This window comes from Arvicola amphibius, chromosome 8, assembly GCF_903992535.2.
Source record: "Arvicola amphibius chromosome 8, mArvAmp1.2, whole genome shotgun sequence".
NCBI classification, from domain to species: Eukaryota; Metazoa; Chordata; class Mammalia; order Rodentia; family Cricetidae; genus Arvicola; species Arvicola amphibius.
Window position 1 is genome coordinate 54,862,136 of NC_052054.1, and position 27,108 is coordinate 54,889,243.

Sequence of the window (27,108 nt, forward strand, 5' to 3'; positions counted from 1 at the left end):
TTTGTACTGTTTTTCTTTCATACACACATGCATGCACATGGATATACAGGGTTGGAAAAATGGCTTGGTACATATGGGCATTTCCTGTTCTTCAAGAGGACCAGAGTTATTCTAGCACCTACATTCCATGGCTTAAAACTCCAGCTCTCCGGGCCTCCTCAAGCACCCCCACACATGTGGCATACACATATCCATGAATAACAATAAAAAAAATCCCAAACACAAAATGTTCACAAAACAATGACTGAAAACTGCATGTACTTCAAGCTCTTCTGACCTCAGGCACCCTACAAACACATACACATGAGAAAAAAAAATCTCAAACAAAAACTGGTCATAAAGACACGAACTAAGTTTCATCCTTAGACAGTAATGAATTCCATTTCTGTTCATTTTTTTCCCACACCCTCTTCTAAGACATTACCTTTTGTTTTTTGAGACAAGATCTTGCCATGTAGTGAAGTCTGGCCTGGCGCTTTCTAAAGAACCATTCTAGCACCGCCGTCTCCAAAGGGCCAGGTCACAGGTGTGCACACCACCATGACAGTTCTGCTGGTAATTTGGGACAAACCACCTACTGTAAGAATGTACTGTCAACACAATACTGCAGAAGCACTGTCAATGTATTTCGAACTCAGATTAAGTTAAGGATGGCCATTTACCTCGAGATCTATTTACTAACAACAGAACAACAGTTGTATTTGACAAAAGCTGAGGTGTCTCACACTATGAACAAAGAAATGATTTCTATTGAATTTTCCTTAGATATCCGAGTTCTCATAGTGACTAGCCAAAGATATATCCTGTTTTTCTAAAAACTGAGCATGGTGATTTTACATTCTTAAAGCAACACCACCAAGTAGTTTAAATGCAAAGAGGGCTTAAATGCTACTTTCAACTGTTCCTGACTCCTGGGAAATCCTAGAAAACTGAACTAATGAGACACAACATCTCCTTTTACAATTCCAATTCTGTCACATTAAATTGAAGGTGAGAATCAACTGCTGCCTCTGTTAACGCAGTCGAGTGAAGCGCTGTATCCTACGTGTTATTTAATGCGCAAGTGCAAAAGTCAAGTTCCCTACGGAAATCCAAGGGCTTCCACTTTGTCTCCCGGGGATGTATAAATTAACCATTCCCCCTCCCCTCCACCCTCCGCCCTATTTTAAATGTAGATAGGGCGACCCAAGCCTTTTGAATTTGAAGAGCTGCTATCTCGGCCCCATTCTTTTCATCATCCTGTTGTGAATGACACCGAGCACGTATAGATTCTCTAATAAAAAAGCACCCCTAGGATGCTGGGCTCCTTTCTCCAGGCTGCTAGCTAATTTTGCATAGCAATTAGCACTGACTTCTTCGGGCTGCAGCCCAAACACAGCTCCTGAACGTTCCTCAAAGGTCTTCGAGAACTCAACTCTCTGCCATTAGATTTCAAACCAGAAGGGGAGCAACTTGCATAGCGACTAAATTCCCAATTGGTGTGGTCTGGCAGACAGGGTAATCCCGACTACACGTTAATTCCAACCCTCGCGGCGACTGGGTAGCTAGGAGCCAGCATGTGCGTCCTTTTCAAATCCATTCTACCTATTCACTGACCGCGCCGGCCGGGCCACATGGTCCTCTCTCGCAGCCAGTCAGCTGTGGGCAACAGATGGGGTCATTTGCATGTCTTTTTATACATTTTTTCCATCGGCAAATTAAAGGGATACAAAACTATTTCTTACTCTAAATTGTTGACCTAAACTACGCACACGGTTTATATGTTAACTTGGGCTTCTCTCTCACCCACCCCCACCCACCCACCCTAAAGTTGGGAAAGCGAGGGGTCGGTTTCATGTTTTATCAACTTGGAATCCACAGCCGGGGAGACTAATAGACGGTCGGAGCACATCGAGTTGGCGCCCGAAGTTTTTCTGCTTTTCCCGTGGGGCTGAGTGTGTGGCGTGAGGGTCCGCGAGCGCGTGCTTCGCTCCGCAGCCTCAAGTCGCACAACTTGGGCTTTCCGAGCTCGGGCGGCCACCCTGCCGGGGGAGTGGCCAGGACCAGCAAGCCCCAGAGCGGGGGTCGCTCTCCAGCGTGGGCCCCCCCCCCCGACTCCACGCGGATGGGGGTCGGGGGAGCAGCGCGCCCCGAAGTCTTTGTGCCCGGAGCGGCGCGGGAAGGTCCGCGCGAGCGCAGCGCCGCCGCCGCCTGCCCCAAATGCGGGAGGCGCGGGCGGAGAAGACACGCCGCGCTGCGCCGTCCGCTCCCCCCCTCCGCCCGCCCTCCCCGGAGTTGGGGGGGGGGGGAGGAAGAAAAAGTAGAGAAAGAGGTACCGGGGCCACGCTCGGGCCGGGCAAACACGTAGCCGAGAATGCCGCGGGCCGCTCTCCCGTGGGTGCGGGCCGCCGTGCTCGCCCGGCAGCCGGCGCGGGCCCACGTGGAGCCGCACGGAGCAGGCCGAGCGCGCCCGCCCGCCCCGCAGCGCGCCCCAGCTCCCCGCCGCGGTCGCTCACGCCCGAGCGCCGCCGCCGCCGCCGCCGGTCCCGCGTGTGCCCCGCTGAGGGGGAGGGGCGGCGCGGTGGGGGCGGAGGGCTTGAGGTTCCACTGCAGCGGGGGCTCCTGTGTCCTTGTGCGGAAATGACACACGGAGTCCCGTCACGTCACGCGAGAGCGCAGCGCACGGACACACACAAAGAGAGGGGAAAATACACGGCGCCCGCCCGCCCGCCGCCCCCAGCCAGTCGGCGGGGCCGCCCCGGCCAGGCCCTGCGCGCTCGGCCCCCACTGCGGCCCGCGCGCCCGCCCCCCGCACGTGGCGCCCGAACTCGGCGCGGACCCGCTCCGCAAAGTAACAACTCTCGTCCCAGGTGAGTGTGGGCCGGCGCGGGCCGCCTGCGAGCGGCTCGCCGTCTCGGTGCGGCTGTGTATGTGTGTCTGTGTGTGTGTGTGCCGGGCTGGGGGAGCGGGCGCCCACGGGCTCGCCGCGCCCATTGTGCCGCGCGCCCCTTTGTGCCCGCTCGGAACGCCGCGACTCCATGGCGTTCCGGGAGCACGCGCGCCGCGGCCGGGGAGGGAGGGAGGGCGGGCGGGCGCGGAAGGAGGGGGCACGCGCGGTGGAACGGTCCGCGCCGCCGCCGCCAGGCCGGCCCCACTCGCGCCGCGCGCCGGCTCTCCACCCCCGCCGGGCCCGCGATGGAGCGGCCAGGGTCGCCGGGAAGCTGCGCGACGCCGGGGCGCTCGCGCTCGGCCGGCCTGTGGCGGGGACCGTGCGGCGTGTCGGGCGCAGGGAGCAGGGGGGCGGGGAGCGGGAGGCCCGGGAGCCGCGGCTCCAAGGGACGCTGCCCCGGGGAGGCTGCGGAGGGAGCGAGGCCCCCGGCCGCCGGGCGGCCGCGGGGTGGGGTGAGCCCCGCCGCTAGGGGGCGCGGCGCCCTCCCGGGCCTTTCCACGGCACTCCGTGGTTCCCGCTGCCCGGCTGGAGGCGGGCCCAGCGGCGCCCTGGGTGTGCACCCCGGCTGGCGTGAGGCCTTCCTGGAGGGCGGCAGAGCCGGCCCTGGGCGCTCGCCCTCCTCGTGACTTCTCCCTCGCTCCGATCGAGGAGGTTACCCACGCGGACTTGGCTCTGCCTGCGATCGGAGCTGTGCGGGGCCGGGTTGTGGAGGGCCCTGGGTGCCGGCACGGGCGCGACAGAGTTATGCGGGGTTTGGGTTTTTTTTTTTTTTTTTTTTTTTTTTTTTTAAGTTTTCACTGGAGTAGAAGTTTGATCACTCAGGTGGCCCACTTGGGAGAATTTTGGAGGCGGAGGCCAACCAAAGATGCTCAGAATTAGGGTTAAGTATTTGGGAGTCAGAAAACTTAACTTTTCAAAGTAACTACTTTTGAGTGTTTTCCTACAAATAACACGTCACGAGTTAGAGGGTAGGGTGCCAGAAATCTAAAGACTTAAGGAAACGGAGGCGAGTGGAGTTTTTGTGGCAAGCTTGGTATGTCCAAGATAGTAAGACAGGGTTCTTGGTTGTCCTGTCCAGTTCCATACCTGCAGTTTCTCTCTTTCTGTGACTATCCACCCTTAATTTTTAGGGTTTTTTTTTTTAAGAGTTATATTTTCTGCTTATGTGTTTTTACTGCTTGTATGTATGTATGTATATATGTGTGCACCACATGCACATCTCGTATTCCCGGAGGTCAGAGGAGGTCGTTATCCCATGGAACTGGAGTTACAGATGGTCGTGAGCCGCCACATGGGTGCTGGGAACCCAACCCATGCAGCAAGTGCGGCCAGGCGTTTGTAGAGCACACCTTTAATTCCAGCACTTGGGAAGCAGAGGTATATGGATCTCTGTGCGTTCGAGACCAGCCTGGCCCACGAAAGCTACCAACCAACCAAACAAACAAAAATAAGCAAGCGCTCTAAATCGCTGAACCATCTCTTCTGCCCCTAATTTACAGTTTTATACCACTCACAGGACCTCGACTTCCCTGAGTAGCTAGGATTTTGGCAGGAATTTTTTTCCTTTTTGAGACAGTCTTGTGATCCATGCTGCCTCAAATTTCTGTAGACCATGGTGGTGAACTCCGGATTTTACTTCACTTGTTAAATTGGGATTACAAGTATACAGTGCCGGACCCAATTTTTGTGGTACTCAATGGAAACCAGGGCCTCAGTTATGCCAGGCAAACACCCTACCAACTAAGCTACATCCCCAGCCCCCAAATTAGTATATTAAAATTTAAAAAAATCCGATACCCGGTGGTGGTGGTGCACACCTTTAATCCCAGCACTCAGGAGGCAGAGGCAGGTGAATGGATCTCTGAGTTTGGGCCAGCCTGATCTATAAGTTTCAGGGCAGCTAAGACTGTTACACGGAAAAACCCTGTCTCTGGGGAGGGGATTCAAACTTTTATATTCAAATTTTATATACTATATATCAAACCAAATCAGGACTGGTAACTTTGCAGGTGATTATTAAATGTCTAAATGAATGGAGCACTTCTTTTGAAATGGAGGTGGGAAAAAGATGGGGTCAGAGCTGTCAGTTCCTGCTGGTTGTATAGTTGAGGAGCTCCTGGGCATTGAAGTCAACAAGTAGCACCAGGACTTGAAAAATCTGTTAGCTGACCAGGTAAGTGGCTCAGCAAATGAAGGCTCTTGTCAACAAACCTAAATAAATAAATAAATATTATCAAAGTTTCTGCCAGTCTCATTAATACTGGTCACCCATTATGGGTTTTACCCAGAGATGTTTTTTCTTTTCCTTTTTGCTTATTTTACTATTTGCATTTTAGAGACAGGGTCTCACTAAGTAACTTTGACAAGCCTGGAGCTTACTTAACCAGGCTGGCCTTGAACTGATGGATCAGATCCTCCTGCCTAGTCCTCCCAAATGTTAGGATTAAAGGTGAGTTCCACCGTGCCTAGCATTTTTGTTGTTGTTCGGTGGTCTTTTTGAAACAGTATCTCGCAGCTCTGATTGTTCTTGAACTGCTCCATAGACCAGGCTGGCCTTGAACTCAGAGGTCTACCTGCCTCTGCCCCTCCCCCCCCCAAGTGCTGGAAGTAGAGGTGTGCCCCGCCACTGCCTGGTTTTTGTTATCTCCTGAGACTAGGTCTCACTATGCATCCCAGACTGGGTTGGTCTTCCTGCCTTTTTGTTTAGTTGTTTTGTTTTGCAAGACAAGGTTTCACTGTATCCCAGGCTGTCCTGGAACTTGCTTTGTAGACCAGGCTAGCCTCTTCTTCAGAGATTCACCTGTCTGACTGGTGTCAACCCTTCCCCCTACTTCCATGCTTGGACTGAAGGTGTGGGCCACCATGCCCCGTGGACCTCTCTCTGCCTTCCTAGGGCTGGGATATATGCTCATAATGCACCATGCCCATGTCAGATATGCCATCTCTTGAAGTTAGTTAACAGGAAAGCTTACTGTTCTTTTCTCTCCACACACACAAGATGAAAGAGCAGTTAGGACCCTGGAGAGAATAACTGGTTTCCACCAGTCTGTTAGAGATAGACACATTATCTATCTGAGGACCCTTTGGCACAAAAGGAAAGGTGCTGGCAAAATGTTACTTAGGAAGAGGAAAATTGGACTCAGCCCTGACAGAAGTTTGATTGGGTGAAAGTTTAAGATCTTGTTTGAGTGTCCTGTCTACTGATTTTTAGAATTGCCTGAAAAAAATCCCTGAAGTGATAGGAAGGCAACAGCAGGCTTTCATGAATTGTATTGGCACCAACGTTTCAAATATGTCAGGCAAGTTACATGAAGGTTGGTAGCCAACCAGCAATAATTTGTTCAGAGAATAATGATTTATTTAAGGTCTTTTTTTTTTTGTTATTGTTGTTTTTTGGGGGGGATAAGTGAGACCCTGCCATGGATGCCACTCTAATCAAACTATACCTATTACTGACAAACATAACTGGGCGCTGGTTTTTGAGCAGTTGAACTTTTCTGTTGTGTTTAGAGGGACGTACTCATGCTATCTTTTCTAGCCCTTGGCTGGCCTGGAACTTGCTCTATAAACCAACTGCCTGGATTTTGTGCCATTTCTCCTATCACTACTTCCTGAATGCTGAGATTATTTAAGTGTGCTGCCACCCCTGTTTGAGTGTTTCTGTTTATTGAGACTGGGTTTCAGGTAGTCCAAGCTGGCCTTGAAACCACTATATAGCCAAATATAACCTTGAACTCTTGATCCAACTTACCTTCCAAATGCTGGGATTATAGGCGTGAGTGCCCTCACTTCTAGATGATAAAATACTTCAATATGCATTTATGTGTGCTCCTGCCCATGAACTCTGAAGGTGCAGATTGGGAGGTTAGAGGACTGGTTACAGGAATGGCTTTCCACCATGTGGGTTCAGGTCATCAGGTGTTGCTGGCAAGCACATCTCTCCTATCCTAGATGATAAATTTCCCCCCTTCCCACCCAATGTATATTGACAGAAACAAATATTTTTGGTTTTTGTGAGCATCACCTCGTTTTCAGCCCTTTTCCAGAGGTGACAAGTGCCTTCCTTCCCTTCTTGAGATTACAATATAGTATCTCCGAACATCATCTCTGCCCAAAGCTTGTGAGTTCTGGGCCGAGGCGCACACAAGCCAAGCCAAGAGTGCTGCGTTTTAGCGCTCTATCTCTAGTGTGTTAAGCAGGGCCCTGTGTTTTCTAGAGTGGTGCTTCGTGCATGGCATGTTAGTTAGAATTCTGTCTGAAAAGCAGTCTCGACAGGCTTGTTTTAGAACTGAAGTTTACTCAGCAGCTCTTTGATAACATCCGTCTCACTTGTTTTTATTTGGAGGTTAGAGACGGAGTCTTGTCATGTAGCCCAGCTGGACAGGTCTGCCCCCAGATCCTCTCTTTCAGGGTCTTTCTATGTAGGCCAGGCTGTATGAGAACCCATGATTCTCCTGCCTCTGCTTACTCAGTGCTGGGATGACGGTCAGTGACCACCAGCCGTCCCAGTCCACCAGCACAGACCTGTGCTGGTAGCCAAGCTGGTCTTGGACTCCTACCCCAGATATCCAGTCTAGCCATACTCTTAGGGTTTTTTTGGGTTTTGCCAATGGCCCTTTCTCCTTTGCCCATCTGATTTTGTTTGTCAGAGATCACTAAGCCAGCTGCATAGAGCACTCGTGTGCAAGGGCTGTTGGTTTGAGCATGGAGCTCGTAAAGGTCTGGACCGAAGCTTGCCTGGAGCAGCCAGGCTGTGCCCAGAACACTAATTAGCTCATGTGCTCCCAAGACAGGACACTTGAAAAAGTGGGCAACACAAAGAAGACTCTGCCTCTGTCCCTTAGGAAAGTGAGGCCCCTTTGTCCAGCCCTAAAGTGGATGCTGGAGCATTCTGTCCTTTCTTCCGTGAGCCAGCTTCTGGATGCCAGGTCTGAGGGCGAGTTCTCCTGAGGCTAAAGAGAGCCTGTTAGAAAGATTTAGGTGGATCCAGAAAGCTCAGGGTCCGTCCGGGTTACAGTGCCCCTCAGGCATGTGGGCCGCAAGCAGGAGCAAGCAGGAGCAAGCGTGTGACTGCGCTTCCTTGTCTGCTGGAAGATGAGGTGTGTGCTGACTACATAAGGAAGGCGGGGACATTACAGCCTCAGGACAGCGCAGGGGCAATTGCTCTGGTTTTCTAAGAACTGGTGTTTCTCAAACTGCATTTGCAGATGTGACTAAAAATAGAAGAGATTGCAAACATGTCCTGCAGATCCCATGGGTTGGACTCTGCTGCCAAGAGTGCTGGCTCTGAGAGCGCAGAGGCTCTCAGCCGACCTGTGAACCCAGGACAAACCCCATGGGGGCAGATGGCATGGGAACCGGCTCCCAGTCCTTGGGGAAGACATTGGATTTCGTTTTGCTCCAGCTTGTTTCCTTCGTTTGGGAGAAAATTAATAAACTTTGTAAAACTTTAAGACGTTTGTTTTAACTTTGCAGTTCTTTAAAAAAAAAAAAAAGAAAAAAGAAAACAACCCAAAATAAAAAAACTCAAAAATTATCACTAAAGGCTGTAAAGTGTGGTACATGCTTTTTAAATCAGTCCTATGGAACTGGAAGCAAAAGAATTATGAATTTGAGGACAGTTGGGCTACGTAATGCGATTTTTTTTAAAAAAAACATTATGGTTACTTTAAAATTTGTTTATTTTATGTGTGTATATGTATGTATGTGTGTATGTGTGTGTTGTCTATGTGACTGCAGGTGCCTGAATGCCATGATGCATGTGTGGAGGTGAGGATAACTTTCAAGGGGTTGGTCCTCTCTCTTCATCATGAGGGTCTCGTGAATTGAACTCCGTTTGGATGCTAAGCATCTTTACCCACAGAGCAATCTCACTGGCCTTAAACTTTGTAAGGCATTGTATTGAATGTAATATTCCAGGCACTCTCTCATTTGTTTACTGAGACGGGATCTCGCTGTGTATTCTTGGCTGGCCTCTGACTATAGACTGGGCTATCCTCAAACTCAAAACAGCTCTGTATCCTTGCCATGCCCGTTATTCTTGTTATACTTTGTACAGTTCTGAGGTGAGGTAGGTAGGTGTGTTCAGTTTCACAGAGAGAGAATTAAGTGTAAGGCAGGTAAGCAACTGTTTGGGTATTAAATGTTCTAACAGGGCTGAAGAGATGGCTCAGCAGTCAAGAGTGATAATGGCTCTCGTAGAGGACCCAGGTTTGGTTCTTAGGACCCAATGGCATCACACAGCTGTCTGTAACTTCAATTTGAGACTTCTTCTGACCTCAGACTTCTGAGCCGTTTCGCCAGCCCAATTTCTTGTCTTTTTTGAGTCAGGGTCTTGACTGTAGCGCTGGTTGGTTTTGCACTCAAAGAGATCCCCCTGTCTCTGCTTCCCTACTTCTGGGACTAAAGGCATGTACCACCATACCTGGCCAGATGTCATTTTCTTATGGGCAGATTCATTGGTCCCTCCTTTGGTCATCGGGGGCTCCTCTGGCTGGTTGACAAGTTTAGGCATCTGAGCCTATTGGATTAGGGACTGTGACCACCAGGCTTCGATTCAGTCCCTCAGGAAGGCTGGAATGAGTCTGTCAACCTGGAAGTCTACCCAACCCTTCTTAACTCCTAGTCTGTCGCATCCTCCCAAGTGAGGTCCAGAGGGCGACCCTTTCGTCTCCATTTACACGGTAGAGATTGGTGTGGGGATTGTGTGTAAAACCCTTGGAATGTGAAGCCAGCTACACAAACACTGCTCGCTGCTCGAGCTGTCCTGTATGAGTTCTGATTTGTAGAAGAGCGCTGTCATGAAGCCAGTTCTTACAGTGTGGCAGCTGTGAAAGGGTGGAAGGAAGCTTCTAGTTTTCATTAAGCCTTTCAAATCCTTGAGTTTGTTTTAGTAATATCATCTTTAAAATGATTGTGGTGCATTCTCGCTGCTTTGCCTTTCGTGTATGAGGGACTATCAAGCCACATTCACAGGTAACTGAGTTCCAGTTACTTCTTGTCAGGGTAACCCATCTGGTAGTGAGTGCGTACATAGCTCGACATCTGGAAACAGACCTTGAGGTGAGGAGGATTTGTGTCTGGTTGACCTGAGGTAAGGACAGCTTGACCTGCACTGTAGCCTACTGGCAGCCTTCGTGGCAGTTTCTGATTTAATGGGGTGGAACCCGGAGTCAGCTGGCTGGGATTGAACCTTTTATGTTTTACAAAGCCCCCAAGTTCTTCCCACTTCTGGGCCTGCTGCTTGTCCTGTGTGACTGGCAGACAGGGTCTCATCTGTCCTTTTTTGGCAGACAGTCTTCAGATAAAGTATGGGTGCTGTGATACCCCCTTGGCAGCACTGGAAAATGTTCTTTGGGAACCTGGTGACCAACTAGGAAACAGACAATGGTCCTGTGAGGGCAGAGGACTGCCACATGAGGTGTCCCTGCTTTGCGTCATCTTGCATCCTGTTTCTTAAGGACCGTTTCCCTAGTCAGATTCCTGCATAGCTTTCTTTTTACTCACTTTTTGCTTAGGTCCCACCTCACCTTCTTCCAGGTGCTCAGCTCCCAGGGAGGTCCAAAGAAAGGACCACACACACCTAACGGTTCCATCACTCCCAAGATTCCCAGCAATAGGACGTTTTCACCCAGGGAATTGCTCACTTCATCCAAGCATATCCAGCCTTTTGATATTGTGACATGATATTAACATTTATGAAGTTCATGATGAAGACAGGCACAATCAAGTTACAAAAAGAAAATATATTCAGGAGCTGGAGAGATGGCTTACTGGTTAAGAGCACTGACTGTTTTTCCAGAGTTCCTGAGTTCAGTTCCCAGCAACCACATGGTGACTCACACCATCGGTAATGAGATGTCTGGCCTGCAGGCAGACCACTGTATATATGAATTAATCTTTAGAAAAAAATCAGATATCTTAAGTTTGCAAATTATTTTGTTGAGCCACATTCACATCATGACCCATGGGCCACAGCTGGATGTCTCTGCTGAACTATTTCCTTATCCAGCCCTGTGAAGGACTAGCTGAGCTCTGGCCTACTCTACATCCAGCAGGCTTGTTCCTCTCCAGAAATTTAGCTCATTTTGAACAATGTAGTGCAGAGGGGTGGCTCCCACCTTTAATCCTAGCACTGAGGAGAGCCAGATCTCTAAGACTTTGGTGGTCAACATAATTCCAGGCCAACCAGGACTATGTAGTGAGACCCCATCTCAAAAACAGAAACAAAACAAAAAGAGCGCCCAAACAATAACTTTATGTATCAAAGAGTTTCATACTAACTGTAGGATGTTGAAAAGTAGAGGAACAATCTGAAGAATCATCCATAATCCCGCTAATTGGAGGTAATTAGCATTTTGTCATATTTCCCTCCAGCTGCTTTATGGCCTTTTAAAATTACGTAGTTGGGATATCCCCAGTGAACTTTGAAGTCTGTTTCTATTAATTGGGTAGCTTTATAATGAACAATTGATTTTGAATTCTACACATAATTTAATGCCCATCTCTTCCTGCCAATTTCAGATTGGACGTTTTCTGTTTAGGAAACGTGTAGACCTTGACTTCCTCGCTTTGTACAGTGGAAAAAACAACAGTGATCAAAGGCCACTCGGTCCGGGCACATTTGTTCTTTTACGTGTCCCACTCAGCTTTCAGTACAGTTTGCCTGTGATTAGCAGGCTGGTGGGGCACTCGGCAGATGGACTGAAGCGAGAACAGGCCTGCGTGCGTGCGTGTGTGCTCACGTGTGTGCTCACCCCTCCTGCCAGTTCTCTGCTTGTGACCTTTGCTTTGTTGGTCTGTGTAGAGCTCAGAGGTTTCAAGTGTTTGAGGCCCTGTGACTGATAGAAGTGTCTAGTCCAAGGTCTTTAGAGCGCCGGTATGATAGGAGAGATTGTCACATCTTGATGGACACTGGCATAGTAACTTCCTAGGTGGATTTCCCCGCTTTTAGTAGTAGTTTTGGCTAATACTCTCCTCTGAAAGGAAAAGATCTCATGGGTCTGTGTTAAGAGTTTACTGATGTCTAGATAGTGGTGGTGCACACCTTTTTCTTTCCCCCTTCAAGACAGTTTTTCTGTGTAGCTTTGGAGCCTGTTAGCCCAAGCTGGCCTCAAACTCATAGAGATCCACCTACCTCATCCACCCGGCTTGGCGGCTTGGCATACGCCTTTAAACCCAGCACTTGGGAGGCAGAGCAGGTGGATTCCTGAGTTTGAAGCCAACCTGGTTGATGTAGTGACTTCCAGGACAATCAGGGCTACACAAAGCCTGTTGAAGGTTTGCTGATGGCCAGTGCTTAAAGGTATTTTTTTGCTATCAAGCTTGATCATCTGAGTTCTATTTCTGGGACCCACATGGTGAAAGGAGAGAACCAGTTCCCCCAAGTTGACCTCTGACCCCCCACATACACTCAGTATATGTAAATATATATAAAAATGTAAAAAAAATCATTTGCAGTTGGGTGTGGTGACATACCTATATTCTTTGTCTCAGCATTTGAGACTTATAGTTAGTCTCAAATAAATAAAATATTTGGTCATGGTGGTGAAGAGGTCCATGATCATGGAGAAACCAAGGCAGAAGGATTATCCCAAAATCAAGGCCAGGCTTGACCTCAGCAAATTTTAGGTCAGTCTAGGCTACAGTTTTTGCTTTCAAAGATTTTGTTTCAAAGAAAAAGAGAAAGAAAGAAAGCAGGTGGGGGACTGCATGTGTTGATCCAAACCCGAAGTCCCAGGATTTGGGAAGCTGATTATTCTAGTTGGGTGACCGCTGCTGTGATGAACCACCTTGAAAGGTTTTGCTTGGCTTACGCTTCCACATTGTAGTCCATTGAAGGAAGTCAGGGAAGGACCCTGGAGGCAGGAGTGGTTGCAGAGCCCTGGATGGGTGCTGCTTACTGGCTTGTTCCCCATGGCATGCTCTGCCTGCTTTCTTAGAGAACCTAGGACCACGTGCCCAGGGATAGCACCACCTGCCATGGCCTGAACCCTCCCTGGTCGGTTACTAATTAAAAAATGCCCCATTGCTGGATTTTACTGAGGATTTTCTCAGTTAAGTTTCCTTCCTTTCAGATAATGCTAGCTGTGTCAAGCTGACATGAAACTAACCAGCATAAGGAGACAGGAGGATTTTGAAAGTTGAAGTCACATCCCCTCTCCAATAAATCAGAAGTGGTGGGACAAAAACTAAAGTCATTACAAGGTAATATAAGAAACATTTTCACAATGTGTTGTGTGTGTGTGTGTGTGTGTATGTCTGTGTACCTGTAACAGAATTGTCTCAAAATCCCTGTGTGTAGATGGCCCAGCCTTTCTTCCACCTGTGTCTGCTGCTTTATTTTACTTTTTTATTTATTATTATTATTATTATTATTTGTTTTGTTGTTTTTTGAGACAAAGTTTCTCTGTAGCTTTTGGAGCCTGTCCTGGAGCTCACTTGGTAGACCAGGCAGGCCTCAAACTCACTGAGATCCACCTGTCTCTACCTTCCTAGTGCTGGGCTTAAAGGTGTGCAGAGCACCACCGCCGCCTGGCTCTTCGTTTTGTTTTGTTTTGTTTTCGAGGCAGGGTTTCTCTGTGTATCTTTAGCTGTCCTGGCACTCGCTGTGTAGACCAGGCTGGCCCCCATCACATGCCAGGGTTATGTGGTGCTTGGACTACCAATTTAGGACTTACGACTCCTGGGCATGCACTATACTGACTGACATCCCCTCCCCTCCACTGTTTTTGGAAACAGAAACACTGTTTTTAGTCAGGCTGCCCTTGAACTCAGGATCCTGGGATTACAGATCTGTACCTTCGGTTCAACTTGACATTTTAACCAGAAAGAAGTATCTCTGTGAATTTTTCCCTTGCCTTGCAGTTGGCGAGGTCTCTTAAAGGTTATTGACTGAAGGAGTTCCCACAGCATTACCTACTTGTTCAGACATTTCTGAAGTACATGGACTAGCTGCCCCTTCGGGAGAAAGTTGTTTTGGGCATGTGCATTGCTGTATGTGTGTGTTCTAAATTTAAGGCCTGCTGAGAAACAAGGTTTTGAAAAGGAGTGTGAGGCTGCTCAGTTCAAGGCTGCAGAAGAGTGTGGTGGGAGCTCCTGCTCCTCCAGAACCCTCTGTGCAATTGGAAGGAATGTGTGTGGCATGCTAGGCATCTGGGTCTTCTGTGTCCACCCACAGAGAGCATGTGACCCTCACTAAGCAGATGACCAGGAAGTGGAGGTAGCTGTGTGATATGCATCTCCTTTCTACTAGCCTGGGGATGCAGGGAGTGACCTGCCTGACCTCTCCTTGGAAGCTTCCTTCACTGTGGGGGTAGGGAAGTGTCATTTTCCAAGCCTGTATCTATCCACCTGGCTTTCCGGATAGCTTTCTTACAGAGGAGATTTGGGTTCCTCAATTGCTGCTGGACTAAGACCAAAGTCTGGAGCTGGGATTGTGTTCCTCAAAAGCACTTCCTAGAGGGCATCTAGTGACCCTGCCTCCTGCTCTGCCTGGGTGGGAGGTACAAACTCGGTTTCAATCCTGGTTCTGCCTCTCATTTGTGGTGGGATGCTGAGCCTCAGGATTCTGTGGTGGTAGATTTGGGACTGAAGTTACCCCAGGCTAAGGCCGTGCTGGTATGCAGAGCAACCAGGAACTCCCGTGGCCTTGCAAGTGGGAGATTCACTGAGTTCCTCCTGCACTGGCCTAGCCTCTGCTGTTAATCCGCATAGGAATGGAGATGCATCCTGGAGCAGAAGGACTCTGGGTAAATGCCCAGAAGCTGCATAGCCCATTCACCTCTTGCTAAAGCCTTCTTGGGTCCTTCAGTTTCCCCTTCCTACAGGTGGCTCACATGCTGCTCCTCCATTGTCAGTTTCTGGGCTTCACAATATGTGTTGAATATTCTGGTGTGGTTCACGAGGTTCAGAACATCTGGCTCACCAAGACTCTTTACAACAGATTCCACCAGCAACTGGGACTTCCACTCACTGCCTCTCAGCTCCATGGTGCTCCCTGTGTGACTAGCACATAGTAGGTGGACAGGTAGAGTGGTGGATGAACACCTCCCCCCTTGCCTGAGTTGGTCCATCTTTAACACTTCTGCTTAGCTAGCGCCATCACTGTTTAATCACTTAAACCATCTGCCTCCTTCCATTTCTCCTTTTCCTCCCAAGAACATAATGTATAACTGATAGTGTAAGCTTGTAATCCCAGCACACGGGCATAAACGGAAGGATGGAGTTCAAGGCCAGGCCAGGCTACCTGAAGTTCAGGGCCAACTTGGGCTGTATAGCAAGATCCTGATTTGTAGATGGTACTTGCTTCTGACAGTCTGTCACGAGTTTGTCTTCAGTTGGAGGGAATGGGTTATGTGACTGTATGCCAGTGTTTCCAGGGGCAGTAGGCAGGCTTGGGTACTCCAGTGACCTGAAGTGTGTTTTCTGATCAGTTCCCTGGCTGGGCTGGGAATAATACCTGAGCCCTGCCAACCTTCCTGACTGCTAAGGGAACTCCCAGTTTAGATGCAAGGTTTACTTGTCTGGCAGAAATAACGAGTGGAGATTGATGTTTTGTTTTCTGTATCACTTTATGTTCTTCAAGTGTGAGTTAGCTTTGTGAATGGGGCTTATTTTTAACCAGATAAATCTTAATTTTACTCCTCTGCAGTAGTAATGCAGGGAGGAAAGACTGGTCCCGACTCAGAGCGCAGCCCCGACGCTCTTTAGAGTCGTACTTCTGTGCAAATGATGCTGCCGTTAGCCAGTTTGTTTGGCTGGCTTTTTTTGCTTTGTTTTTATTAAATACACGGTCTCTCTGTATCCCTGGCCATTCTTGATGCGTAGACCAGGCTGGCAGGGCTCTGAATTCACAGAGATCTTGCCTGCCTCTGCCTTCAGAGTTCTGGAATGATAGGCGTGTACAACCATGCCCAGCCTGTTAACCAACTGTGAAGTAATTATGTTGCTAGATCAGCTAGATGCCATCTCTCTTGTCCTCTCCTTTCCATTTATCCCCTCTAAAACAGGACAGTATATTGGACATATGCCAGGCCGTGGCTGCCCCATGTACAGGATGCTGTAGTAACATCTCTGTTGTAGAAATGTCCCAACAAGATACCTCCCTGTTCCCACTTCCTCTGGTCCGTGACCAAAACAAAAACTCTGCTTGTAATGACTTGAATCAGTTGTTGGAATCACAAGTCCCCAGTACCAACATTAAAGTCACTTGCATTTGTATGGTCTGTAAAATTTGGGGAGACCAGGACTCCCTGGTTCCAGTGATGGTGTGCACTCATGGGATCTCGTGTAGTTTTAAATTGTTTAATAGCCTTCTTTAAAATTGTGAGAGGCCGGGTGGTGGTGGTGCATGCCTCTAATCCCAGCGCTCGGGAGGCAGAGGCAGACGGTTCTCTGAGTTCGAAGCCAGTCTGGTCTACAAAGTGAGTTTGGATAATCAGGGCTACTCAGAGAATCCCTGTCTCAAAAAGCCAAAAACAAACAAATTTAAAAAACTCACAAAACAAAACAAAAAAACAAAAAAAAAGTAAAATTAACAAATTATTTTCTTTAGCTCAGCAAGTCTAAAATATCATTTTAGCATGTGATAAATACTTTTGTTTCATTTTGGTTTTGGTTTTTGAGACAGGGTTTCGCTGTTTAGCCCTGGCTGTTCTGGAACTCACTTTGTAGCCCAGGCTGTCCTCCTCAACTCACAGATCTACCAGCCTCAGTCTCCTGAATGCTGGGATTAAATGTGTTCGCTTTCACTGCCCAGCTGATAAGTACGATTTTTTGTTTTTTTATTTATGTGTAAGTGTGTGCTTATGCACAGGTGCTTGAAGGTGCCCTCAGGCCAGAAGAGGGTGTTATTGGATCTCTTGGTATTTTAGGAGATAATGAATCACCCAACCAAGGTGCTGGGAACTGAACTTGGGTCCTCTGCAAGAACAGCAGGAGCTCTTAGCTGCTGAGCCGCCTCCAGCCCCAGTAAAAACAATTGTTAATGAGATGTTGTGTGCTGCTTTTGTTAGGCTCTCCGAATCCATTTGCATCGGTGCTCTGGTGCGTCTCCATTTGGACTGACTTGCATACTAAATATGTGGTTGCCATTATCTGTCTTAGCACCTGGAGTGCTAGCTCCTTAGCTCTGTTTATTGAGACTCAGCCTCCCTCCGGCAGCTTTTATTTATTTCCTGGGCAGAATTTGTAAGCAGGGATGAAGAAGAGGTCGTCAGTGTTGGAGTCAGTAAACGGCTCTCAGCCAGCTTTTTTGTAGTTGTTTTTGTTTTTCTTTTGAGACAGGGTTTCTCTGTAGTTTTAGAGCCTGTCCTGGAACTTGCTTCGTAGCCCAGGCTGGCCTCGAACTCACAGAGATCTGCCTGCCTCTGCCTCCCAAATTTGGGGATTAAAAGCATGTGCCACCTCTGCCCGGCTAGCACTCTGTTCATGTGGTCTGGTAGTGGGTCGAGCAGGTGAAAGACCTGGCTGTCCGTGCAGACAGAGAGCTTGCTTGGGTGGCAAATGGTGCTGTATGCCTTTAATCCCAGCAGTGGAGACAGAGGAAGTGAATCTACATAGGGAGTTCTAGGCCAGCTAGCTACAGAGTGAGACCCCAGATCTTTTAAAAGGAAGGAATGAAGGAAAGAAGAAAGAAAGAGAGGGGTATGCTTGTTTACGATCTGTGGCAAAGCTGGGGGATGGAGGGGGGTCTCTCTGTGGGTGAGAAACATTAAGAAATAATCAATAAATGAAGACCTTGTCTTTATCTTTTCATTTAGTGGAATAGAAGATGAACTCAACTGAATTCAGTGAAGATGTAGAAGAAGGTAAAAAGAAAAGTTTTTAATTGGATATTTTTGAATAGGTTATATATCATATAGCCCCACATTTTAAAAAGTATTTATGAGAAGCCTTACTACCCATTGTTGGCAATCCCTCTATCTATATACGTATCTTAAACTGCTTTTTAAAAGTGTAGAAAGATGCTATCAAGGGGTAGGGATGTAATTCAGTTTTAGAGTCCTTGGCTCTGGGTTACTGCCTAGCACCACCACACACATAAAATGTATATTTTCCCCGTTTACCTCCTCCCTGCAAAAGACTTTTAAATCCTCTTGGAATTGAACCGTGACCTTACTGTATGGTGTTGGCAAGCATAGGAAAGGGATCGTGTTGATGGGAAGTGCTAGTCAGCATCCTTGGGTGACAGTGCTAGAGGGTGGCCCACAAACACTTGTCACTCAGAGAGCCCTGCTGCTTTCTCAGCAGCCTTGGTCTTTCCTGCTGAGCCCCATGTCTTCTCCTCTGCCATAGTTGTGAAAAATAACACTGTGAAGGTGGAGGGTGACGATGCCGCCGCGCTGGACTGCTCCCGGAACCCCAGGTCCTCTGAGAAGCAACCCCTGGACAGCGTCCTCACTGCCCTCCAGGAGTCCAGCAAGCGGAAGCAGCTGGGCAGCGACGGCCAAGCAGACTCCGTCCCCAGTGTGAAGAGGAGACGGCTGATACCAGAGGTGAGGACCTGATTCCCTCTTGTCCCAGATGAATCTCTGTACTCAAGGACCTCTGGCAAACTTGAATTCTTGGGCGTGAGAAGGGTTTCATTTAAGCTGTCTTACTTCTAGCTTCAGTTATTAGAAGGTACCTTCAGCTGAAACATTTCCCGATGTCTTCATGGGGAGAGTGGAGTCTTCATAATACAACCGCTTTAGTGCTCTTTGGTTTGCTCTGCCTTTAGGGATGTGGGGGCAAGTGTTAGGTAATGGCAAAAATTGTAGATGCCTCTGTGGCTTTATGTGGAAGACTGGTCCTGGGAAAGTTGGAGTAGCAGATCTTTTCCAAATTAAGCCCATCATTTCTCTCTCTCTCTCTCATCGCTCTCTCTCATCTTACTCTCTCTCGCAAATCTCTCTCTCTCTCCTTCCTCCCTCCCTCTCTCTCTTCTTCCCTCCCGCTCTTCTCTCTCTCTCTCTCTCTCTCTCTCTCTCTCTCTCTCTCTCTCTCTCTCTCTCTCTCTCTGTTTTATTTAGTTATTTGAGACAGGCTCTCTACATAGCCCTGATTGGCCTCTACCTTACAGAGATCCACTTGCTTCTGCTTTAGGAGTGCTGGGTTACAAGGCTTTTTTCTTTTTAAAGATGTATTTGCCGAGCAATGGTGGCACATACCTTTAGTCCCAGCATTTAGGAGGCGGATCTCTGTGAGTTTAAGGTCAGCCTGGGCTACAGAGGGAGTACCAGGACAGCCTGTAAAACTACAGAGAAATTCTGTCTCAAACAAACAAAGAAAAAATTTGTTTATCTGTTATGTATACAGTGTTCTGTCTGCATGTATGCCTGAAGGCCAGAAGAGGGTGCCAGATCTTACTACAGATGGTTGTGAGCCACCATGTGGTTGCTGGGAATTGAACTCAGGACCTCTTACTTAACTGCTGCGCCATCTCTCCAAGCCCCTCAAGACTTTTTTCTTTCTTTTTTTTTGTACTAGAAATTGTGCTGGGCAATCATTTATCACTGACTTACACCCAGATCCTTTTGTACTTTGTGTTTTATTTGAGACTGAGTCTCGTCAAGTTGCCTGCTTTGAGCTTTAATTTTGGTGTCCAGCAGGCCTTGAATTTGCCATTCTCATGCCTCAGCCTGAGTGGCTAGCATTATAGGTCGGTGCCACCAGGCTGAATTTGCTACATTCCCCTCTTCTTCCTCCTTCTTGACAGAGTCCCACTGCTTTAGCTGGCTGTATACTCCCTGTATAGACCAGGTTGGCTTCGAACTTGTCTGCCTCTGCTTGCCATGCTGGGCTTTTACACCACCATGCCCCCAGATGCTACAGTTACCGTTTGCTTGTTATATTAACTTGACCTTAAGGGCTGATGAAGGAAGGGAATGGAAAAGGCCACATCTGCCTCTTCACAGTTGCGGGTCAGGTGGGAAGTAACATACCACATAAAGTAGGGACCGAGGAATGAGGTGGTGTCTAGCCTAGGGTAGAGTCTCCTGTGGTTCTGCAGATACACCTTCAGTTCCTAGAAAAGCATTTCACAGACTCCTAAGCGTAGCTCCAGATCTGCCATTAGCACCCATCTCCTTGTCATTCTTGCTCTCTGGGCGCCCAGGTAAGCATTCTGTATGTGCACACAGCCTGGAATTTCTAGTGCTCAGAGCACCAGGGATCCAGCTTTCTCCATTTAAACACCCCACCCCCACCCCCGCTTCAGGGTCTCATGCTGCCTAGGTTAGCCCTGAACACTGGGCAGCAGCGGATGGTCTGATCCCCTTTTTACCTTTGGAGTGCTGGATTTACAGGTGTGCACCATCATGCCTGGTTTATATGATGCTGGGGATGGAACCCAGGCCTTTGTGCATGCTAGGCAAACACTGTACCAACTGAGCTACATTCCCAGCCGTCTCAGTCACTATTCTATTGCTGCGAAGAGATACCATGACAAGCCAACTCTTCGTTTTAGTTTTATGAAACAGGGTTTCTCTGTGTAACCCTGGTTGTCCTAGTACTTGCTTTGTAAACCATGCTGGCTTCAAATTCACAGAGATCTGTCTGCCTCTGCCTCCCGAGTACTGGGATTAAAGGCATGCATAGCTGTTGTTGGATGCTGTTCTTTCATTTCTGGGTGCTTAGACCTGAAATAATCACTCAGAAACTATATTATCTGAATCACTGCTTGGCCAATAGCTTAAGTGTAGTGTAGTGTGTGTGTGTGTCCGTGTGTCCTGATGTGCATGTGGAGGTCAGAGAACAACTTGTAGGAATTGTTTCTCTCCTTCACCGTGTTCTAGAAATGGAGCTCAGGCCATTAGTCTTGAAGGCAAGTACTTTTAGATTTTTTTATATTTTATGTGTACCACTGTTTTGCCCAAATGTGTGTCTGCGTACCATGTAGTGGTCACCTTCTACTCCCAGAGGCCTGAAAAGGACATTGCATCTCCTTGAACTGAAACTGCAGATGGTTGTGAGCTGGAAACCAAACCATTAGTCCTCTGGAAAAGCAGCCAGTGAATTGCTCTTAACCATTGAGCTGTCTCTTTAGTACATGAAAAGTTTTTAATTTCTTCCAAAACACTGCAACTTCAACTTACCTTCCTTATTGTGTAAGCTTTAGTACAATGTTGAACAGAAATAATGAGAGGAGACTTGGTGTTTTGTTTCAATTGATATTAGCGAGAAGGTTTCTAGTTTCTTACTAGGGACTATTAGGTTAGAGTAGGGTTATGGAAGATATTTTTTAATTTTCTAATCTAATCATGCACAGGGTGTGTGTGTGTGTGTGTGTGTGTGTGTGTGTGTAGGTCAGGGGTCAATTTATGGCACTTCTTGTTTTCTTTCTTCAGACAGGGTATTTTGTATAGCCCTGGCTGTCCTGGAACAGGCTGGCCTCAGCTCACAGAAGCCTCTGTCTCTGGAGTTCTGGAATTAAAGGCTTGTGCTGGTAGTTGGTTTTCTCCAACCAACGTATGGGACCCAGGAATTGTTCTCAGGTCCTTAGTTTAGTGACAAAGTGCCTTCATTTGCTGAGCCATCTCACCCTCAACCCCATTCCCAGATCCTCCTTTACAAGTTGAGCCCCAGGTTCCTGAGAAGTTTTGTTATGAATGATGTCAGATTTTGCTGTCTATCAATCCAATCACATGACTTTTTCTCCTTTGTTGTTGTGATAGATTATATTAATTGGTCTGGCCTGGATCATAGTGTATACACACAATGCACTCGCGTGCTCACACACACACACACATTTTTTTTCCATTTTTATTTTTTGAGATAGGGTTTCTCTGTAGCCCTGCTTGGCCTCAAACTCAAGAATTTGCCTACCTCTGCCCTATAAGGTGTGTGTGCATCACCACACCTGTCAGTTATTCTTTTATTCATTGTTAATATTAAATCTGACAGTGCTATCATGAGCATTCTTGTGTCTGTATTCATGGGGATACTGTTGTGGAGTCTCCTTTTGGTGTCATCTGCTTTAATACGAAAGTATCCTGGCCTCACTGAAGTTGTACAGATAGAAGGTCTGTCTTCCAGAGGATGCTGTAGAGCAGTGCTGTCAGGCTGGAGATGTGACTTGCCTGGTAAGTTGCTTGCCTAGGATGCAGGAATTCTGGTTCAGCCTCTAACCACATGAAGTGAGTACAGCAGTGCACTCTGGAGGACGGCCAGGATGGTCAGACCTAGGTCAGGGTGATGGAGGAGGGTCATCTGTCTATGTGTTACTTTCATTGTTTAATAAAGAAACTGCCTTGGCCCTTTAATAGGACAGAAAATTAGGTAGGCGGAGTAGACAGAACAGAATTGTGGGAGAAAGAAAGCCGAGTCAGGCAGACGCCTCAGGCAGTTGCCATAACTCTCCTCTCCGAGATGGACACAGGTTAAGAATCTTCCCGGTAAGCCACCAGCTCGTGGTGCTACACACATTATTAGAAATGGGTTAGTCAAGATGTGAGAGTTAGCCAATACAAGGCTGAGGTGACGGGCTGTGTCCCGTCCCCCGGCTAGCTTTACATCACTCCATCACTACATCAGGGTGCTTCTCAGCTGTGTAACTACATAGCGCTATTGAGTCAGCCTAGAACACATGTGACCCTGGGTGGGGTGTCTTATCATTTATTTTAATTCATTTTATGTGTTTATTCATTTATTTACTTATTTCCTTTTTGTTTGTCGAGACAGGGTTTCTTTGTGTAGCTTTGGAACCTTTTCTGGAACTCACTCTGTAGACCAGGCTGGCCTCGAACCCACAGAAATCTGTCTGCTTCTGCCTCTGAAGTGCTGGGATTGAATGCATGCACCATCACCTCCTGGCTTTATGTATTTACTTTTTAAAGATATGGCCCTGGGGCTGAAGAGGTGGCTCAGTGGTTAGGAGCATTGCCTGCTCTTCCAAAGGTCCTGAGTTCAATTCCCAGCAACCACATGGTGGCTCATAGCCATCTGTAATGAGGTCCCCTCTTCAGACATGCACACAGACAGAATATTGTATACATAATAAATAAATTCGGGCAGTGGTGGTGCACGCCTTTAATCCCAGCACTTGGGAGGCAGAGGCAGGTGGATCTCTATGAGTTCGAGGCCAGCCTGGTCTACAAGAGCTAGCTCCAGGACAGGCTCTAAAGCTGCAGAGAAACCCTGTCTCAAAAAAAAAGACTCTGTCTCATAATAAATAAATAAATATTTAAAGATATGGCCCTGTGTAACCCAGGCTCTCCTGTTGCTGCTGCTCCCTAAGTGATAGGATTATAGGTCTAAGCCAGCAAACTTGCTTTACTTGGTGCTGGTGCTCGAACTCAAGGCCTTGTGCATTCTAGGCAAGCACCAGCTGGGCTACATTCTTAGATCCTAAGTTGGTTTGTTTTGAGACAAAGACTTTCTATGCTGTGCACCTTAGGCTGGCCTGGAACTTACTGCATAGCCCAGGCTGACCTTGAATTCATGACAATCCTCCTGTATCAGTCCCCACTGCAGAGCGTGACACCATCTCTTCCTCAAGTGTTTATGGAGTATATCTTTGAAGTCATCTGGGACAATTGAGTTCAGTCGTAGAAAACTATTAATTAGTGATTCAATTTTCTAGTATATCCAGCTATATTCAGGTTGTCTGTTTCTTATATAAATTTTAACAAATTGTGTCTTAATGAATTGGTCCATTTAATCTGAGTTATCAGATTGTCTCTCCCAAAATTTCAGTGTAGAGCAGTATTATTTTTATTATCCTTTTGTTGGCCTTGAGAGCTTTAGTGATGGCTCCCTGCTGTTCTTTATTCCCAGCACTGAGGGTAGGTCATAACGCCTGTGTGTACCAAGTAATCACTCTACATGCATCCCCAGCCTAAGTCTGTTATTGGGTTGCATGGTGGTTAGCTGTTTTTCTGTTTGTTTGTCAGTGTTGTCCATTCCCAGACAGGTTTTCTCTGTCTAATAGCCCTGGCTGTCCTGGAACTCACAGGCATCCACCTGCCTCTGTCTCTTGAGTAGTTTTAATTATCAACTTGATATGATCTATACTCACTTAAAATGTAACTTTGGCTCTTACACGGGGTCGTACAGTGTGGCCCACGATGGTCTTGAACTTGTTCTATACAGAGCAGCTTAATATACAGTGCTCCTGCCTCAGCCCTCAGAGTATTGGAATAGACGTTTGTCAGTGTAGCTGCTCTTTTTAGGTTTTGTGGGGGGTTATTATTATTATTATTAATTTTGAAGCATGGTCTTACCGCCCTGTTGGCATCTGTAGCCCTGCTGGTATGTGTTCACTATGTAGCTCAGACTAGCTTAAAAATCAGAGTTCAGCCTGCCTCTGCCCCCAAGTGCTGAAATTACAGGTATGAGATGAACCAACATACCTGGATCTTGTTAGGTTTGTTTGTTTGTTTGCTTTGTTTTATTTTGAGACAGGTTCTGTCTACATGTCCCTGGCTATCCTGGAATTCATTATGTAAACCAGGCTGGACTCAAACTCAGAGATCCCCTTGCCTCTGGTGGGGCTTTCTTTTTAGGTTTTAACTGAGCATTTGTAGGATTCAGTTTTCTCTATTTTGTGATATCGGTTCCTTCTTTTTACCTAACCTTCCAATGGTACCCTAGAACACAGTATACACTTAAAATTTAAATATTCAATTTCGGTAACAGAAGTACAAGCGCATATAGAGCAAACATACATGCAAATATGGACTATTGTCTGTTAGGTAGATAAGAATAAATTTTGTTACATTTATTTGTGTATGAGCATGCTCGGCAGCCTACGTTATTTTGGAGGTCAGAGGACAGCTTGCAGGAATTGGCTCTATCCTTCCGTCATGTGTATTCTGATCACTACATTGCCAGGCCTGCGCCCTGCACCCTACTTTGCTTTGGGCTATTTAACAGACCTGTGCTTCTCTGTCCTATTGTCCTGTCGTATGTCATTCCTCTCCTTCCCCCCTCCCTGCACAGCTGAAGTCTCCCTTCCCTCAGGTCTCAAAGGCTCTGCTAAAACCTGTACAGACAAATACACGGTGCTCCAGAACATTCCAAAGTTGTTCTGTTTTTAATTCCTCTGCCATGATCGTGAAGGAATTTCCCTCTGACATTTACTGAAGACCTAGAACTTTGAAGGTAAAACCCACAAAATGCAGGTGCCCTCTGACTGAGAATGTTGGAGTTAACTCTGAGGCCTTTCTCCCTGACTCATCACCACAGTCTCTGTTTTCTCCTCCCGGTCCTGTTTCCCCTGGAGATCTCTGCTCTGGACTCTCCTCTGGGTGGCTGTGATCTTGTGTCCACGCTAGTTTCAGGGGTGGCTGTTGGTCTGTGCCCTCTGTTGTTTGGATGCTAGGAAAGTTATTTGGTTTTAGTTTGTTTGAGCTGTTTACTTGTTAAAATGGGTCAGAGCCTTCCAGGCTCTTCACATAGAGAACCAGGATGCTAGAAGCACTCTGTTACTTTTTATGACCAAATACTAAATAGTCCATTATGTGGCTGGCTCTCACTTGTTTATTCACTCATCAACTGATAAGACATTAGACTTGTTCCCACTTTGTGACTGTCATAAGTAATACTTAAATAAGACAATTTTAAAAAATCTCGCGGGCAGTGTTGGTGAATGCCATAATCCCAGCACTGAGGAGGCAGAGGCAGGAGGATCTCGGTGAGTTTGAGGCCAGCCTGGTACAGAGCTAGCTCCCAGACAGCTTGGGCTGTTACACAGAGAAAACCTGTCTCAAAAAACCAAAAGGAAAAAAAAAATCTGTGTGTATGTCTAAGTAGAGGGTTTCTGTGTTGGAGGAGGGCAGGTAACCGGGTGTTGTGTTCGTGTTTGCCTTTCACCTGGGCTGAGTCTTTGTGGCTCACCTCCATATACAGGCCGGCTGACCTGTGTGTACTTCCCATCTTGTCTCAGGAGTCAGTGATGGCATTTTAGATGTCTGCTACTATGTTTAGCTCTTATGGGTGCTGGGGTTTCCAACTTAGGTCTTAGCACTGGCACACTGAGCTGTCTACCCAGCTTAAGTGACACATTTAAAAAAAAAAATCCCCATGGAAAAGAATTGAATTTTTTCACACCTTTAAACATTTTTATAAAGGAATATTTAGAAATTTACCACCTTTCCTTTTTCTAACCCTGATCTGGGGAAGGGCTTCATGTATATCGGAAGTTCCCAGGGTAGTGCCAGACTGTAGTGCCTGGCTGCTGCTGGTGTGTGTTGAGGCTGGTAAAATCCACAGTGGTTAGTGGAAGGGCTTGTCTGAAAGGTGGTTAACCATTTGTTCTCTGTCCCCAGCAGTTCACAAAATGTCCCTCACTGCTCCAGAGCACATCGGGCAGGCGTGGCTAAGACACAGCAGGAGCTGGGCAGGAGGAATGATAACAGCATGACTGGGAGCATTAGAATCTAAAGCTTGCCGTTGGCTTTCTTTTGTCTGTGCACTGTTGGTGCTAGGGCTTGAACCCAAGGCTTCGTGATGCTAAGCAGGAGTTTGACAACTGAGCTGTCCCTGGCCCTTGTCTTACGTCTTATGTAGCCAGACTGTCTTTAAACTCCTAGATAGCTGAGGATGACCTTGAACTCCTGACCCTCCTGATTCCATTTTCCGGTACTGGAATTGTAGGTTTGTCATACTATATTTGCTTCACGTGGTGGTGAATGGACCCACAGCTTGGTGCGTACTACTCTCTCTGACTGAGCTATACCCCCATCGTTCTTAAATCTTTTAGATAATCATTTCCTGCCCTTTTTCCTAATGATAGGTGTTTTCTATTTTTATGGTGCTGTGAATAATGCTAGAGTGACCATCTTTGTACATAAGTCTAATCACCGTGTGAGTTTATGTACAGACTAGAGTTCTAGGAGGTTTGGAGATTGGTTAGAAATATGTCATACATAGTGCTAGGATGAAAGGTGTATGCCACTTTTCTTAGTCAAGGGTGTCCCAGAACTATTCTATCTCTACCTCCCCATGTCAGTATTCCAGGTGTGTAGTCCCCGTCCCCTCAGTCTCTTGAGGCAGGTTCTCATCCTGTAGCCCAGGCCAGCCTGGAATTCCTACATCAGCCTCTGTTGTTGTTGTTGTTGTTGTTGTTGTTGTTGTTGTTTTTGTTGTTGTTGTTGTGAGACCGGGTTTTTCTATAGCTTTGGAATCTGTCCTGGAACTAGCTCTTGTAGACCAGGCTGGTCCTGAACTCAGTATAGGTCCATGGGTGTCTAGTACTT

The 27,108-nt window shown here is 47.3% G+C and overlaps 1 protein-coding gene across 2 annotated transcripts in view; it reads left to right on the forward strand.

Moving 5' to 3' along the window:
* The first annotated feature begins 2,738 nt into the window (after positions 1 to 2,738).
* Positions 2,739 to 27,108, forward strand: part of Bend3 (BEN domain containing 3) — a 36,514-nt gene continuing 12,144 nt past the window's right edge. The window contains exons 1-3 of one of the 2 annotated variants that reach the window (XM_038340336.1): positions 2,739 to 2,849; positions 17,692 to 17,739; positions 18,227 to 18,426. In XM_038340336.1, the coding sequence (XP_038196264.1) occupies positions 17,703 to 17,739; positions 18,227 to 18,426 (237 nt within the window). In that variant the 5' untranslated portion in view covers positions 2,739 to 2,849; positions 17,692 to 17,702. Of the gene's footprint in view, positions 2,850 to 17,257; positions 17,740 to 18,226; positions 18,427 to 27,108 lie in introns of those variants that run through there. The other variant, XM_042055551.1, reaches the window with a different exon arrangement.